This window comes from Micropterus dolomieu, linkage group LG11, assembly GCF_021292245.1.
Source record: "Micropterus dolomieu isolate WLL.071019.BEF.003 ecotype Adirondacks linkage group LG11, ASM2129224v1, whole genome shotgun sequence".
NCBI lineage: Eukaryota > Metazoa > Chordata > Actinopteri > Centrarchiformes > Centrarchidae > Micropterus > Micropterus dolomieu.
The window spans coordinates 11,112,222-11,129,629 of record NC_060160.1 but is presented as its reverse complement, the minus strand read 5'-3'; the positions used below and the strand labels follow the sequence as shown (position 1 = coordinate 11,129,629).

Here is a 17,408-nt window from a genome sequence, read left to right as displayed (position 1 = left end):
GGCATGCTGTGCAAACCATATGAGTACATTATACATGTTTTACCTTCGTCCTTCAGGTACTTTGAGCAGCGATTGCGAGTAACAGAGGAAAACTACAGAGAGGAAATTGCTTTGCTCCAGCTGAGGCTGGTGGAAGGTGCCTTGGAGGACTCTGTGCTTAAAACCACAGATGACAGGTATGCCTGTAGGTCTGTATGTAAGTCCCCAGATACGTGTACTACAAACTAAAAGTATTTAAATCTTAGTGTGTTTGGTCTCTGTTCTAGTTTGATATCTCAAGGCCAAGAAGAAGAGGAAAAAGATCATGTGCTTTCTGATACTGGCCTCAAACTGGAGAAAAACAAGGTACGCACTGTGTGACAGAATTTATTGCATAAGAAATTTTGAAGACCTGCTTATGCTAGATAAATGTGTGGTATTGAGTGCTTTGAAATGCGCCACTGTCAAAGTTGCTTAATAGAATTTTGATGAAAAGCATCATGTTATGTCTCATCCAGGAAGAATTTGACAGTTTGTGCCTTCAGCTGGAGGAGAAACACAAAATGGAGCTTGCCATTCTACGAACTTCTATGGCCCTTTCCTCGAAGGAAGAACTGCAACAGGTCAGACACAAATTGGTCAATCTTTAATGCCCTCAATTTCCACAAAAACTACAATAGAAGCTAATATAAGAGAAGTTCTTGGCACACAGTACCTTTTTTGGTTCAGGTTATGATGGTTCACAAGTAGTTTGTAACACCGTGGTGGAAATCAGAAGTTTTTATGGATGTTCCAGACTCAAAGGCTCAGTGAAAAGCCGGTCATGATAGAGGGGGGAGACGTGTTTAAATAAGGAGATAACAGTGCACATTTTCAGACAGTCTCTTCTGGAAGACATGTAAAAAGAAGGCTAGAGAGAGAGAAGTTCAAACCCTGGGACCTTTCTCACCTCCACACAGCTGACCAATCATGGCGTAAAAGTCAGTTCTGTTTTAGAAAAATATTATGGTACACAGCACCCCTAATCCGATGTGTGCAGAAGGGGTTTCCGAAGCTACTTGCCTGTCCGCCACGCAGTTCTGATGAAGTACACTGGCCCCTTTGTCTCATGTACTTCTTTGTATATCTTTACTTGTGTGTTAGGTGCGCTCAAACATCACTGACCACTGTTATGAAGAGCTGCAGGAGATGAAGACTCATCATGCCCTGGAGCTGGAGCAACTCAGAGCCAAACTTTCTGAACGTCACTTACAAGGTACTTCACACACCCATATTATAAAATACAAACATTTGACATTAAGAGGTTAAATAAAAACTTCTCAAATACCGTGTGTTGCAGAACTTACCAGAGTTTGTTTGGAGGCAGAAAGGCAGGTTGAGGTGAGAAAATAAAATCAGATAATCTATACAACAAATTGCACATTGTGTTTATGGCACACATAATGCAAAATTATGATTATTTTAATTAGGTGGAAGTGGAACAGGCAATGTGGTGTCACACCGAGGAGCTGCAGACAATGATGACCATCATCCACACCTTAGAGAACAGACTGGCTGCCTTGAGTAAACAACATGATGCAGAAACGCAAAGGAACACAGAAAAGGTACACACTCTTGTATCAACCTGCATATTAGAAATACAGTGATAGTTCTGCTGAAACTGATTAATAATGCAAAATGAGAATTTCCACCCATTTTACTTATGTATGTGTTCCTGCCACCCCCTTACAGTTGAAGCAGGATTTTGCTGGGGAGCTCGTTCAACTTGAGGAAGCTCTGAAACAGGAGAGGGAGCACGTGCAGGAGGAGATGAAGAAGCTGAGAGAGGAGCTCCTAGAGAAGCATGAAGCCGAACTCTCTGCCCTGAGGTCAGACCTTCACAGAGAGACTGAGAAGGAGAGGACATGCCTCGAAAAAGCACTTCATGAGGAGAAGGAGAAGTTAAAGTCTCTACAGGCTGCACTGGACAATGATGCAAGTAAGTCTCTCATGGGTTGTTGGTTAAATGGCAGTTCATTAGAGCTTCCAGTCTGATCAGAAGTTTTGGAGTACATTCAAGTAGTGGTTCTCTATCGGCTGGTAATATTTTGCATTTGTCTTTTAGGCCCACAGGTCCTAATGGTGAGGCAGAGACTGCAGTCTCAGTATGACGGTGAGCTGCAAAGGGCAAAGAAATGCATGGAAACAGAAATAAAGGAGCTCACTGTTCTTCTCCAGGAGCAGGGTGAGGAGCGGCTACGCCAAGCCCAAGAGAGGTGAGCTATATATATGTCTTGATTGTAGCTGGAGGTCAATCGTTTAGCTAGTCACATTTTTAAAATGTTCTATTTTTAAAAAATGTATTTTGCTATTTGGCATCTTTGTATTGATAGTTTTTGTGTCAAAGACACAATAAAACTTACAAAAATCAGCACATCACATTAGAGAAACAATTAATTATTTTTTTTTTTTTTTGTAGACTCATTTTCTGTTTTTCTTCAAAAGTATAGCTAATGATTAACTATAAAAAAACGAGCACTCTCCTTTTAAAAGTTGTGATATTTATTGTACATGCCGAAATTTCAGCTACAGTTACCGGGAACAAAGCCACCTCTAGTTCCATCTTGAGGACCCTTGAAAATGCTTTATTAACAATTTGGGGCATTTTATTTTGTCTGTGTGTTCAGCTTCCAAGAGGAAAAAGCAGTGTTGGAGCAGAGTTTGGCCCAAAAATATGAAATCTCTCTGGAAGAGCTAAAGAACAAACATCAAACTGAGCTGGAACATGAGCGAACAACACTACTAAACAAACACTCCCAAGATATGGACACGCTCACTGCCAAACACAAAGCACAACTAGATTCACTCAGTGCCAGTCACAGAGATCAGCTTGCAGCTATGGCAGTTGAGCTTGAATCCAAACACAACGCTGAGTTTGTTGCCTTGGAGGCAGCCCTCAATTCCAAACGAAAGGCAGACCTTGACAGCCTGGAGGCAGTCTTTCAGGAGACCAGTCAGGCTCAGCTGGAGGCTTTAGAGGCTGAGTTAGCTCGCAAACACCAGGAAGAGAGAGATGAACTAGAAAAGAGGATGCTGGGTAATATGGACACTTTGGAGGCTACATACCTGAAGGAAGTGCAAGTAAGGACACTCAATTTTTAACAAAACATAATGTCAAACCTGGTTTGAAAGTGTTTAGAAGTATACCACACTGCTGTTAAGAGGTTTTCAGTTCGTAAGTACTTTGAATGACATTGTCTTTCTTTAATCAGACACTGCGTGATGAAAGGGTGCACCTTGAAGAGAGGCATCATCAAGAGCTGACTCGCCTTAAGTCAGAACATAGGCAGCTAATGGAGCGTCATTCTGCAGAGCAGCTGGCCACCAGGGAGGAGCTGAGGAAAGAGCTGGCTCAGGTGCACATAGAGAAGTTTAGTGCCATGGCAGCAGAGCTCAGCCATGTACACAAGGTGAGACTCAAAGATGGTTGGTGGACCTCTGGCTAACATGTGGTATACGGTCATCGATCAAAATTTTGTTAAGTCCAATAAGCAAAAATATAGGCAACTGACAACTTCTACTGTCTGACTCTTTTTGTCACGCTATATTTTTACAGACTGAGTTGGCTGCTCAAAAAGAGGCCTTAGATACTGAACACTGCAAAGCCCTGGAGACACTTAAGAAGCAGGTACTTACAGTTAGCCCTACATTACTTTGGTGTCTTCTCATGAGGACACTGGTTACAATGTTGTTGTTTGATGACGCAATCTGAGCACATATGGTTTCAGTGCATAATACCTTGAAGTCCATATGCTGACATAAATGGAAAATGATTTTTCTTTGATTTTTATCTGATCATTCAAATTCTATATCTAATCATTGCAAAAATAGTGGTTCCACTGACTGTAAATTTGTGGTGTTTAGCCATCACATGCTACTGCACATGAATGTATCATTCTGTCAGATTTACAGTGATTCCCAACTTAAAACAGCACTTTTGTGTAGCCTGTACATAAAATGATAAATACATTTAAATAAAATCTTTCAGGGGGCCTGTCCGTTGGGAGGGCGCCCAAATAATATTGAGAGAAGCTCGTAAGCCACTAGGCCACACTGGCTAGATCTTATCACCAATTGCTGGTGTAGTGCTGGGCAATATGAAATGTATGTACCATGAGTCAATATACATTTTGTAGTTGGTGCTGCATATTTTAAACACCAATTTATGACAATATTGGATCTTTAGGATTTTTGTTGGAGTACTTTTTAAATTAGTGGTTATTTAATTCCGTCGTTTTATCAAAAACACCTATTTGGTTATTGTATCTGTAAGTTTGTTTCTCAGTTGATTTTATGAAAATATATCACTATATTGTTAATGCAATATAAAACATCACATAACAATTAAATTACATTAGAGCTCATCTAGTGTTAGACCATTTTATCCAAATTGCAATCCCCCATTCTGATAGTAACGGTAATAGATCACTTACCTTGAATGCTTTTGAAAGCAAATCTCTGAGTTACATTGTTGGCTGTTACTGCATTGCAATTCGTTAACTCCTATCATAACAAAAGTATAATTGATGATCTGGTCAAACTGTTCTAGACATGCACAAAATGCCACCCCAATGACTTTTCACTCCTGCTTTCTCCAGTGTGTTTTGTAATGGTCTGCAAGATTTGATTTGGCTTTGCGTCCTGTGTTATGTTCAGGTTTTAGAACTAGAGCAACAACACAGCACAGCTCTTCAGGAGTTCTCACATACCTACTCTGTTGAGAAGGAGCAACTCATTGAACAGCACAAACTTCAGCTACAGGTGTGTTTCATGTTTTTATATCCTGGTGGTAATTGGGTTAGGGTTGAGGTAAGTGTTAAAGTTATGTATGTCGTTGTGAATGTTAAGGTTAGGGTAAGGGGCTAGGAAATGCATTATATCAATGAGAGATCCCCAGGGGATAGAGGAAGAAATGTTCATGTGAATGGGTGAGTTAACATCCACGGCGAGCTGTTTTTAATGGGTTTTCAATAGAGTTCTTTTCTCTATGGCTCTTACAGCCCATTAGAGAGGGTATTACACAGTTATTGTTCATCCCTTGTAAAGATAACATTCGTGTGCAGAGGCACAAAGTATTTGTGTGGATTTTTTTTTTCTAAGAAGCATTGACTGTTTCTACAATATCTAGTCAAATGCTTGCAAATACATGACTGCTCTAGGAGTTGAGGGGCATCTCTGCACGAGAGTTGGAGGCATGTCGCAGGGAGCTTGAAGAGGAGTCATCAAGGCAACGTCAGCACTTCCTAGAAGAGGCGGAGCTTCTCAAAGTCCAATCAGAGGAGAGACTGCAGGACAAGATTAATCAGCAGAAGGTAAAACAAGAAGTGATGAGAAAAAAACATGACTGTGGATAGCTTGGAGGCATCCTTTTGCTAAATATATTTAATATTTTAACAGCATTGAGGTGGCCATATAATCATTCATTTTATGTGGACATTTTTATTATTTTATTTTTCATTTTATTTTAAGTTTTATATGTATTTGACTGAGTGCCTGTTTGAAGCATCATTATGCAATAGCTCTGGATTATTTCGAGCTTGTGTATGTTGTGGCATTGCCCTCTCTAAGCTCCAGCTGCACCAGTTCTTTCCTAGGGATAGCTCTTTCTCTTGGACTCTGTCCCACTGGAGCTTTATTCAAACCCAGTTTCCACATAATCCCATCACCATAAATGTAGAAATGTCCCGTCTGTTTCTCTGTTCTCTGAATCTGTGTGCTGCTGGACTGTGCATGTGGTTGTGTTTTTGCCCTCTGACTAGTGGCTAAATAGGATGCATCTAAGCTTTTTATCCTCTGATGCAGAAGGTTTTGAGGCTGAAGGTACTTTTTTTTTTTTTTGAAATCTGCAAGCCAGTATTCAGCCATAAGCCAGTGAGACTTGGTCAGATCTCTTCAGCTGAGGAACAAATAAGCATATGCTATACTGCAGCTTTTTAAGATGGCATTCTGCATGTTTTAATTGATGTACCAACATCACTGCTTTCTTTGAAGACTGAGTTTGAGGAGCAGAAACAGGCGGAGCTTGAGTACCAGAGGAGGAGCTTCACATCTGAACAGGAGGAGAAGGAGCGGAGCTACACAGACAAAATGAGTCAGCTCACTGCCCAACTGCAGCAGCTAGACGCTGTGGTGGCCCAGGTACTAGAGGCACGCACACTCACACACCTTTTTTATAGGTTTTACTTTATGCTGTTGGTGCAAATGAAAGTCTTGAATAAGGTGACACTTGCAGCTTCACTTCGCTAGGGACAAGACTGAGAAAAAGTTGTATCGTGAGCAATATGGTTCAAAATCAATGAGATAAATGAGAAGTTATTGTGACAGCAGAAACTGAAGGCCAGCGGAAAATGGGAGGTCTGGGAATTAAGAGTGAAAAATATTGCAAAGGCATCTCATCCATAGGCTAGATTTTCCACGCATAGGATTACATTTGGTTAGTGTGGTGATTCATTGATATGATAATCTCTTTAATCTGTGTGTGTGTGTTGTGATCATGCTCTTTTAGTTGAAGCGCGCAGTAGACCGGAAATGATTAGTGATTAATTAATCGACTGTTACTGTTTTCATAAGCAATTCATTTTTCAAGCAAAAATACCTAAAGTTCCCTCATTCCAGCTTCTCTGATGTGGAGATTTGCTGCTTTTCTTTGTGTTATGTGATGGAAAATATCTTGTGGTTTTAGACCTTACGTTGGACTTCAGGAAAGTGTGATGAACCTTTTTTCTAGACAGAAAGATTTGAAACAATAATTTGCAGATGAATGATCATGTAAAGGGTGGTTCATTGCAGCACTGGCAGGTAGAGAGATACAAACTTTTGATGGCAGATTATTGTGTAAAATCAAATGTATAGCAACGTGCATTCATACACTTCAGTCCTTCTATAAATTGTGATTGTTTTCTGGTTCTCCTGTTTGAAGTCATAGGAGTAAAGTTTTATTGTCGGTAGGTTTGTTGTGGAGATGAGAAGCAAACTAAAACGATTGTTAATCATTCACTGTCCCCTTGGTTATTTTCAAGATGGTCTCTATACCAGTTTACACAGAACTCACTTCATAAATAAATGTGGTTTCTGCAGCCTACTTCTACTAATTCCTTAAATCCTTAATCTTGTTTGCACGATCAGCATTAATGTGGTTCATATATACAGTGTATATACACCCGTTACCATGGCACTTGCCCAGCTTGGCGCTTAATAGTGAGATATTAACGCACATGACCCCATGAGGGAAACAAAGGAAAGCTTATGAGAGGTAGGGAGGGTGCTGTTGTCAGGGCAACATCATTGTTTTGTTAAGGCAGGTGGCTGCATGAGACGTGTTTCATGGGAGGAAGCGGGAGGGAGAGGGAAAACGAGAGGGAAGATGTGGTGAAAGGAGAGGGAGAGAATGAAGGGATCGGGGAATGAAAAGGTAAGAAAAAGGACTGACTACTAGGAAGGAAACTCTGATAAATGCTCTTCTGAGAGAAAGTACAGCTGTGAGCCCAGAAGTTGGCTTGCCTCAGTCCCACACTGATTTGGCACTTTTTTAGGTCTGCCAAGTATGCCCGTTGATTGCAGTTTATTTGTATGTAAGCTTTATAGGCTGGTGGATCTGGTTTTGTCGTGCTCTTGGCACTGATAGGATGTTGGTGTCATGTGATTTTAGTTATTTCTCTTGTGACTAAGACTATGTGATGCTTTTTTTAACAAACGGGATGAGCTGACGGTGAGCCAATCTTTTAAGATGTTCAATAGAAATAATTTTGGTTTAACTTATTTGCCATAATTGGGTGTCAATGTGGTGTTGCTCTCCTGGCATGCAGTTGCACATTTGGGTATATTTTACACAAGTCATAGCACAAGTAGGAGAGGGGCAGTTAATAAATTTTGTATAAGTGTTGGTAGAAACAAGCTATCTCGGTGTGCATTTTTCCAGCTGCGAGCAGAGGTTGGCTGTCTGCAAGGAGCATTAGAAGGGAAGCGTGCAGAGATGGAGACTTTAGACACTCTCCTCCAACGAAGGGAGCGAGAGAGCCAGGAAGGGGGCAACCTTCTAAAGATGCTCACTGATGACTTACAGACTGCTAAAGAGGAAAGGTAAGTGATGAGGTCTTAACAGTGCGAAATTAACACCAGCCATTAATTAATGCTAGTAACCTGGAAATTGTATTGTTTCTGAACATCTGTTTGGACTTCGAGAAATTTAAGACGTGTGTGTATTTGTAAATGTAGCAAATGGGTCCTCCAATATAGTAATGTGCTAATGCGTGTGTGTATGATGAGTCACTTTTTTGTTTTCCCAGACGTAAACTTCACCACGCCAATGAAACGCTGAGGAAGGTGCTGATTGAGATGGTTCGCAGCACCATTATAACAGAAGAGCTGATTGGACAGAAGATCAGTGCCAGAACCAAAACGTCTGAGCAGGCGACCCATCAGAGAAGCTCAACAGGGAACAAAGATGCACAAGAATCAGGTGCGTTAGCGTCTGACTCGCTCTGAAGCTGCAGGGCGTGTTATGCCCTGACGACACACTCAAATTATTTTAGCTCTGTCTAGTTAATAAGTTTTTGTTAGATGTACAAATATACACAGACAAATGGTTAGATTCAGTTCTTCAATGTACAATTTAAATATTTGCATCAATTCATTTAGACTTTCTTTTTATAGGTATTTCAGTTGCAGACTTGTCTTCAGATGACCTGGAGCTGACACAGGTGCTCTGTGAGAGCCTGCTGGTTTCAGATACTCAGATCAATCCCGGGGGAGAAGAAGCGGCTCTGAACGCTTGCAACAGACTACGTCACACTGTTGACACACTACTGGAGCTGCTGAACCAGGCCAACACACAGGTAAAGGACAGATGGACCTACTGACATCTCAACAATCCACACACAAACAGTTTCATAGTATTGTTAGCTTTACTTGTGAGTTTCACACTTTTTCTGCAGCTGGAGCAGACTCATGGTGTCCACCTTAGTCTGGAGGAAAAGTTCTCTCAGGGCAGAGAAGACTCCGCCCAACTCCTTGAGCAGCACAAGCTCCTATTGGAGCAGCTCAATCAGGAGGCAAAGCTGAGGAGTCAACTCCAGCTGGAACTCCACAAGGCAGAGGGTAAGCACTGTAGCCTCATTTGCTCCGCTTCACTTGGCTCATGCTGCCAAGTTACAGTAATTAATCCACTGACTGTTAACACGACTTGCTTCACTGCATATGCTCCAATTTCATCACTTGCAAGCTTAAACAAAACTCTGCTATTTCTAATGTTGAGCATGAGAATCTAAAACAGTGGTTGGCAATAATATCTGGCCTTTGGGCCAGATTGCTTTGATAGCAGAAAAATAAAGAAACTGATAGCAGCTGGTGCCGAAATAGATCTCAGTCATGACAGTTACTCACATAATCGCTTCCTCTTAAGTGATTGTGCCTCCAAAATAAAAGCACAAGAACATTTTTTTGCAGCAGGGCTTTGTCAAGATCATTGAGAGCTTTTACTTTTTTAAGTTTTGAAGGACATTCAAAAAAAGTCTCTGGCTTGATTGACACAGCTGAAAAAGTCGTCAGTAAACATGTGATTGGATTCCGCTGAATTTCCTCAGAGAAATGAAAATAAGCGTCCATAGGTTTATGAATGCGGATCAAACTCCGGGACACGCGCACACACTGCAGCACATGCTTTATTGTAAGTGTCCTTATAATCAATTTGTAACAAGGGAGAAAAAACAAATCCACCATATGTTGGGATCGAGCATAGAATCCTCCCAACGGAAGTCTCGCTAACTACCAACTGAGCTAAACGTGTACATGGGCATTCAAGGACTAGAAATTTTTTGACTATATTCTGGCCTGCCATGTAACAGCTTGAAAAAAATTTGGCGACCCCTGATCTAAAACATTTTCTCTGCTTTTTCATAAACTTGTTGACTTTGCATGATGTGTTCAGGGCTTCTAGACGGCTATGTGGCTGAGAAAGCAGTCCTGGAAGAGTCTCTGCAGCAGAAGGAGGTCCAAGAGGAGAGACTAGTGGAGGAGCTGGAAGACCTGAAGGTGAAGTTGCACCAGATGCAGGGTCTCACCGCAGAGCTGGACAGCCTCAGACTGAAGCATCAGGAGCTGAGTGAGGAGCACACAGTTCTCCTCCGCCAGAAGGAGCATCTCTCCGCTGGTCTCGGGGAGAGGGAGAAAGGTGAGCGGAGCGAGCACAAAATCATGCAATCATGAGTCCCTGACTACATAAATTGTTACATGACCTCCTTTAGTGAGCTTGACCGCACACTTATATAAGGCCTGTGCTCAGATGTGTCTTCTCTCCGTAGGCCATTGGCTCAATTTAGATCCTGATACAGGTTTGTGGGTCAGAGTGGAGTGTATGAGTGGATGGGGATGAATATGTAGTATATTTGCAGTGCTGTGTCAGGTTGCTGTGTGTAACACTGTCATTGCCAGTAGCTTGTAGAAAAGGCTCTTGGAGTGCTGTGTCATTTTACTTCCTAAACAATGTTCTAGTTCAGAGCTAAGAGAATGCATTCAGTGCCTTTTCAGGAGAAAAGGCACAGTATGTGTAATAGTTGAATGTATTTAACTCCCCTGCAATTTCTTGCCCGCTTTTAAATTCCTCTGTGTGTATGTATTTACATCAGCACAATGGCCCTAACCGTCCTCTTATTTTTCAAGCTCTACTGGCAGAGACGGAGCGTTTGGCCCAGGATAGGCTGGACTTGCAGCGACAGGCAGAGAAGGACCACAGCTCTCTGTTGCTGCGCCTCGGGGCCCTGGAGAGAGAACTGGATGAGCAGGAAACAAAGGGCTTGGAGACAGAGCAGCAACACAAAACCTACACAGAAGACCTCTACCAGCGTGTCCAAGCACTTGAGAAACAGCTGAAACACGATCGACAGTTTATCGAGGTGAGTTTTTAAAAATTAATAATGACCCCTTACCTAATATTTGTCTCTAAACACTTACAATTGCAATTATATTATGATCTTCCGTTCTCACTTTCTTTCTAGTGTTATTTGAGAGTGTCGCAGACAGTTTCTCATGTTGCTGCTTACTGCAGTGGAGACAAAATTTCACACAATTTGTTCCCATGCATACAGGAGCAGGCTGTGGAGCGTGAACATGAGAGAGATGAGTTCCAGCAGGAGATCCGAAGGCTGGAGGCCCAACTCAGACAGCCAGCCGGCGTGGATAACAAAGGACACCGGGTGAGGCCCCTTTATCTGATAGCAAGTATATAGTATCATCTAATAGGATGGTATTTATCAACAGGACAGCACGATACAAAATGCTTCTATGTCTAGATAAAGATAGAAAAAGTGCTGTGTGTGTGTGTGTGTGTGTGTGTGTGTGTGTGTGTGTGTGTATATAGTACTTACAGCGGTTGAAGTGATAAATGCATTGTTTGTTTCCCAATGAGCCTGACTTTTGCCATGTGTTTATCCCTGTGCTGATGGATTGCTGTAGTTTGAGGACTTGGTTCTACAGGTATGAAATCTAACAGCATACTTCTCTTAGCTCCTCTACTCTTGTGCATGATGTTTTGTACATCATTATTTCCGTAGATAAATTATTACTGCTTATGTGCTTGAAGTTCTACATTAATTCCCATTTCATCTTCCATTTGCTAATATTCATTTGCTTCTGTTTCGCTCTTCATTTGTCTTTTATCTCCTTGTCACTGCTCTCTGGAATGGCTTAACCTCAGTGTTCGGTACCAGCTGCTGCAGATCCGGAATGGCTTATTTATCTATAAATCATCATGTAGTTTTTTGTAAATCGCTGTCTGCTACTTAAAATTCTAGAAACTTATCTAAAATGTTGTCTCCTCTGTCCCTGCAGGTAGACAGTCTACAAGCTATCATCAAAGACAAGACAGAGGACCATGCCTCCTTGCTCACCGCCAATCATCAAGCCCAGCGCGATCTTGCAGAACGCAACGAGGAGATAGACAAGCTAGCTGGGCGTATCAGAGAGCTAGAGCAAGCACTGCTCAACAGCGCTGAGAGTAATAGATCTACGAGTCAGCTGGAACAAGAGCTCCACAGAGCAAAGTTGAGAGAAGAGGAGCTGACACAAGTAAGAAAATGCACACTGGCAATAACTCTTAATACTATAATCTTCGCACACACATTATTTTTCTCATAAATGTACTCTTTTGTCAGGATAAGCAGGCACTAGAGCAGCAGCAGTTGTCCAACAGGCTTCAGATCTCCGCCCTGCAGTCCAAACTGGATGAGACAAGACACGGTTACCATGATAACACGCGTGACCCCACCCAGGAGCTTAGGGATGCTCTGCACACTGCACAGCAGAGGCTACACAGCAAAGAGCAAGAGGTCTGTAGGATTTTATGCAAAGCTGGTGTATGGTAAATAAGATGATTTGGGCTGATAAGTGGTGGTTTTTGATTGATGTATTTGGCTGCAGTGCCACCTTTTGGTGCAAATGTGTATAGGTGTGCAGACATGAGCAATCTTTCAAAAGCCACCACTAGGACAAGAAATCCCAGTACAGAATCTGTTTTGATTTTTAGTCTTTATTTAATAAGTGTAATTTCTCTTAGGTTGAAGTCCTGCTTGGGCAACTTGAGAATGTGCAGAGGGACTTGAGCATCAAAGATGTTGAACTTAAACACCTCACCCTACAGCTTGAGCTACTGACCAATCAGAATGCAGCTCATGTTAACGAGCTGCAAGAACAGATTTCTGCCCTAAAGGTAAGTGCTACTTTGTCTTCATACATGTTTTATTTTTACATACATCACCTATTTATTATTTAGATGAATTATATGTATAGGGGTGGCGATGGCGCAGAGGATAAGACGCATGCTTTTGGTGTGTTCAGTTCCCACTGACATAAACACCTATGTGTCCCTGAGCAAGACACTTGACCCTAGTTCCTCCAGAGGCGTGCGACCTTGGATATACTTAGCAATTGTAAGTCACTTTGGATGTGAAACTTATATTTAGACAGAATAATGTTAGAGAAATAGGTTTTGTTTTGGGGCTAATCTACCCAGTCTTAAATGAATAGATTGATCTGGTACAATATTTAAATTTTTTTATTAACGTTTCTTCCCTCGGGCTAGTCATTTAAGTATACATTATCAACGCACCATAAAGTGTCATTTTTAGCCTTTAAAGGTATGTATGTAATTGTATTTATCTATTATAAGTAATATAAAAAGTAATTTTCATGCATCTTTTAAAAGGTTATTTTTTTCGTATATGGTTGTTTTGTTACTATATTACTAGTATGTACAACTCTGCTTGCAGGAGAATGTGTCTGCTCTCACCATACTCCAAGAGGAGAAAGAGGAACAAAGCAGGGTGGAGGATACAGCGGAAGAGACGCTCCCCTCAGCATTACTCCAGGAGAAAAATCATGAGATCGACCACCTTAACAATGAGATCCAAAGACTGGAACAGGAGTTGGAGAACACCGGGGACAATAAGGTCAGAATAAGTACACATAAAATACAAGCAGAAAGCTTGGAAGTTCCCAAAAATTTAATTGTCTGATTAATTGTGTTGGTCTTTCTGACTAAAAGGTTTTGGAGGCTGAGCTTGAGGATCTGCGCTCACAGGTGGAACACCTTCAGTCTGAAATCACAAGAGTGCGTGAGGACAAACAGGAAGAAGAGGAGCGCCTTCATGAGGTCATCAGCACACTGCAGGCAGAACTCGCCACATTAGGCCCCAACCTGCATGAAGTCAGTGACTCTCAGGATGGCGATAGCATCAATCCTTCTCCCGCTCCCAGCCCTGAACCTCACCACGATACCATCCAGGAACAAGTGAAGAGGGGAGGGGCGAACAGCCTGAAGCAAGAGCTTAGTCTGACTCATTCTGCCTCATCTCGTTCCCTTCGATCTCATCTCAAGGCCCTTCAGAGTCAGCTGGAGACCGCGGTGGCGGAGAAAGAGGGAGTGGAGCGATTACTGCTCACTCAAGAGGAAGAGTACAGAGGACAGGGAGAAGAGTTTGGAAAGAGGATGAAAGCGGAGAGGGACAGAGCAGATGAACTCCAAAGTGTCCTCACAGTCAAAGAAGCTGAGCTGGAGGAGATTAAAGCCCAGATAGAAGAGGAGAGGGACAAGAGGAAACTATCTGAAGAGGAGGGGGACAGTTTCAAAAATCGAGCCCAAGAGATGAGCGTCCTGCATGAGAAAAACACCCACCTCAGCGCTCTTATTATGGAACTCCAAAAGAAAGAACAGGAGAGCGTGACCGAGATTGAGACTCTAAAAACAAAGGAGCAGGAGATGAAAATGGAAATGGAAGCCCTCAGAGAAACCAGTCTCACTCTTGAGAGACAAGTCCAGGAGGTAAGAGCCGAGGTGGTAGAGATGGAGGAACTGGTTGCTGAGGAAAGGACAAAGATTAAAACCCTTGAGACTGTGAAGGGAGAACTTTCTGCTGAGCGTGAGGCACTTAGGAGGCGGGAGAGGAAACTCCAGGAGGAAATTGAAAGGCTCAGGCAGGAAGTGACATCAATGAGAGCCTGCATCCAGGACCTGACAGTTCAGCTCAACGAGAAGGAAACCAGTCAAGAAGAGGCTCAAAAGGAAGTGCTGGTGAGTGTCGGCTACAAAGTAAACGATTGTTTTCGGTGTTGAAAGCACAATCCAAGATGCAAATTTAAACTAAAATTTCAAACAGGATTGCAACATCCTTGTCACTTTGCATAGGCCTTGAATAATCATTTTAATCAAGGGTACAAATATCTAGAAAATAACCTAAGGTAATTAAGATTTTGATGTTAAGATAGTCGTTTACATAATTAGTTTAGAAGCACATCAGTAAAACAGACCTGTTTTCAGTTAAACAGTAATGTCTCTTAATATACATTACAAAACATTTGAATGGTCAAAGTGCTGAGAGGGCCTTTCAGGTGGCCAGAAGAACCAGAACAAGTATTTCTATGCCTCAGGTTTTAAAAGGGGTCTGGAATTTTACTTAAATAATTCAGGTAACTTGGATAAACCTGCTTCAACAGGCTCCATGTCCAAACAGGAAATACCTTTCTGCAGCCTTTTTGCGTACAGCTGTCAGCAACTGCAGGCGAGACCACATCTGGTTATAGTTAACTGCCGTAACACGTCATCAGTGTCGCTCCAGAGGCAGCAGAATCTTACTAACTCAGGAAGTGACATTAAAATGAGGAAGCTGAAGGAACGTTTTTGCTAGCTGTTGCTTTTAAAGCTCTGATGCACTTTATTTTTCATTTCTTTACATCTTATCTTGGCAGGATGTGGTAAGGACAAGTTATGGTCGTTAAAAAGAAAGCATGGAGGCTGTAATGCATTTGTTGGGCTGCTGCATGTCTTTACAGTCTGATCAGTTTTTTGGGAGTTCATAGTTGTTTTTAGCAGATGTTGCCATCGTTGTTATAGTGCACTAAAGGGGTATTAAGTGGAAGATGAGACTGAATCGGAAATAAAATGCGGCATGTGCATGTGGTGGTCATTAAATGCTGATTACATTGCAAACCAAGTTATCTTGTTGCACTTGTGTCAACAGTAGTAGTAGTTGAAGGTTTTTCCTGGAAAAACTGAAAACTATGAACAAAATAAAGTTGAAATATGATATGTGCATGAAGGTTTCATGAATACTAATCTAAGAAAGGCGCAATGTTTCTAAAAAAATGTTTCTCTTTTTGTCAGACCCATGCAGAGGTGACTCTGGCTAAAGCAGACGCTGCCTTGAGACAGAGGGAGGCTGAGCTTGACAGACTGAGAGCGGAGCATCAGGCTCTGAGGGCGGAGCTGACTGCAGTGAAACAGGGTCTGAGTACAAGTACAGAAAGGGCTGAGAATCTACATGAGGAAGGACAGGTGGGAATACATGACACCTGAGTACAGAAAATGAGATGAGTTGTACAGCAGCGGAAGTTAATCTGCCAGTTCGCTTTTTCTGTACAGATTCACTGTTTGTTGGGATATTTGAAATTGTGGACGAACTGGATTCAGCATTGTGGGTGATGTTGACAGCTGTATTTTATCACTTATTTCTGTTCTGTCAGACCAAAGACCGTGCCCTAGTTCACCTGGAGACTGATAACCAGCGTCTGAAGGCAGAGATTCAGGGTCTACGAGAAGACCTGGCTGTGCAGGAAGAGGAACTGGCCTATCAGCAAAGGGAACTACAGCAACTCAGACAACACTGTCACCAGCAGGACACACTTCCTCACCAACAAGCGTACCCAGAGAAGGGTGAGTACTTAATGATGCTTCAAACATATACTGTGCCATTATATTTTCATGTTCTGTACAGTCCACATGCCACATCCACGCCAATGACATAGAAATAATTCAGCTTGTTTAAGTTTCGTCTGTCTCCTTATGTAATGAGCTGCAGTAATTTCATTGTACTAGGATTGAAGTGATATTGGTCTAGTAGTGCATTTCGGGACTGAAATCAATATCAATATTTTTCTGAACTCATTACTACACATAAACACAATCCCAGGTTTCTGTTTAAGACTGTGGATCAGCTGGTAAACCCAACCCCTCCTTGTGCCTCAGCTGGAAGTAATGATGACTGTGAATTGTTTTTATCTTATTTTACCAATAAGGTGGTGTCAATCAGAGCCTCTATTACCCCCACTGCCGCTTACTCAGAGGTTCCTCACCAGCAACAAGAGAGTTTTAACCAGTTTTATCCCATCGACTTGTCTGAGCTTTTAAAAACAGTATCACAAATGAGTGTCCTCCAGCCCACTTGATGTAATACCTACAAAATTTTTACTGAAAGTAATGGATTCTGTTGGCCCCCATTTGATCTCTGTTTTCAACAGCTCCCTATCTACTGGTTGTGTCCCTGATTATTTTAAAACGGCTTGCGTGAACCCACTTTTAAAGACACCTGGTTCAGATCCCTCCCCACCCACATAATTTTAGACCAATTTCAAAACTGACTTTTATTGCAAAGATTCTAGAAAGAATTGTGTCCAAACAGCTGCTCACTGTACTGGAAAATAACATATTTGAAAAGTTTCAGTCTGGTTTTAAGAAGTACCACAGCACTGAGACTGCCCTGCTTAAAGTCATCAATGACCTTTTAATGTCTGCTGATGAAGGTATGTGCTCAGTCCTTGTACTCCTGGACCTTAGCGCTGCTTTTGACACCATTGATCACAACATCATGTTAGACAGACTGAGGCACTGGGTGGGGATCTCTGGTACTGCCCTAGAATGGTTTTCATCCTACCTGTCAAATAGGAAGTTTTGTGTGTCTGTAAACAACTATGTCTCCTCATTCTGTCCAGTTAAATATGGTGTGCCTCAGGGGTCGGTCTTAGGACCCATTTTGTTTTCCTTGTATCTGCTTCCCCTTGGACATATTATCCATAAACATGGCATTTCTTTTCATATTTATGCTGATGACACACAAATATACTTGCCC

General features: G+C 41.9%; 1 protein-coding gene across 5 annotated transcripts in view; it reads left to right on the top strand.

Annotated features, from left to right (window-relative positions):
- pcnt (pericentrin) overlaps positions 1 to 17,408 on the top strand; it is a 39,974-nt gene that overhangs the window by 11,602 nt on the left and 10,964 nt on the right. For 3 of the 5 annotated variants that reach the window (XM_046061756.1, XM_046061757.1, XM_046061754.1), the window contains 29 exons: positions 57 to 176; positions 267 to 345; positions 498 to 602; positions 1,123 to 1,234; positions 1,319 to 1,359; positions 1,449 to 1,583; positions 1,711 to 1,957; positions 2,084 to 2,234; positions 2,646 to 3,099; positions 3,231 to 3,428; positions 3,575 to 3,646; positions 4,675 to 4,779; positions 5,178 to 5,330; positions 6,010 to 6,156; positions 7,937 to 8,097; positions 8,304 to 8,476; positions 8,671 to 8,852; positions 8,952 to 9,114; positions 9,944 to 10,186; positions 10,675 to 10,907; positions 11,100 to 11,207; positions 11,467 to 11,487; positions 11,842 to 12,078; positions 12,165 to 12,338; positions 12,566 to 12,718; positions 13,278 to 13,457; positions 13,553 to 14,578; positions 15,668 to 15,838; positions 16,027 to 16,216. In XM_046061756.1, the coding sequence (XP_045917712.1) occupies positions 57 to 176; positions 267 to 345; positions 498 to 602; positions 1,123 to 1,234; positions 1,319 to 1,359; positions 1,449 to 1,583; positions 1,711 to 1,957; positions 2,084 to 2,234; positions 2,646 to 3,099; positions 3,231 to 3,428; positions 3,575 to 3,646; positions 4,675 to 4,779; positions 5,178 to 5,330; positions 6,010 to 6,156; positions 7,937 to 8,097; positions 8,304 to 8,476; positions 8,671 to 8,852; positions 8,952 to 9,114; positions 9,944 to 10,186; positions 10,675 to 10,907; positions 11,100 to 11,207; positions 11,467 to 11,487; positions 11,842 to 12,078; positions 12,165 to 12,338; positions 12,566 to 12,718; positions 13,278 to 13,457; positions 13,553 to 14,578; positions 15,668 to 15,838; positions 16,027 to 16,216 (5,534 nt within the window). The remainder of the gene's footprint in view (positions 1 to 56; positions 177 to 266; positions 346 to 497; positions 603 to 1,122; positions 1,235 to 1,318; positions 1,360 to 1,448; positions 1,584 to 1,710; positions 1,958 to 2,083; positions 2,235 to 2,645; positions 3,100 to 3,230; positions 3,429 to 3,574; positions 3,647 to 4,674; positions 4,780 to 5,177; positions 5,331 to 6,009; positions 6,157 to 7,936; positions 8,098 to 8,303; positions 8,477 to 8,670; positions 8,853 to 8,951; positions 9,115 to 9,943; positions 10,187 to 10,674; positions 10,908 to 11,099; positions 11,208 to 11,466; positions 11,488 to 11,841; positions 12,079 to 12,164; positions 12,339 to 12,565; positions 12,719 to 13,277; positions 13,458 to 13,552; positions 14,579 to 15,667; positions 15,839 to 16,026; positions 16,217 to 17,408) is intronic. The other 2 variants (XM_046061758.1, XM_046061755.1) reach the window with 1 other exon arrangement.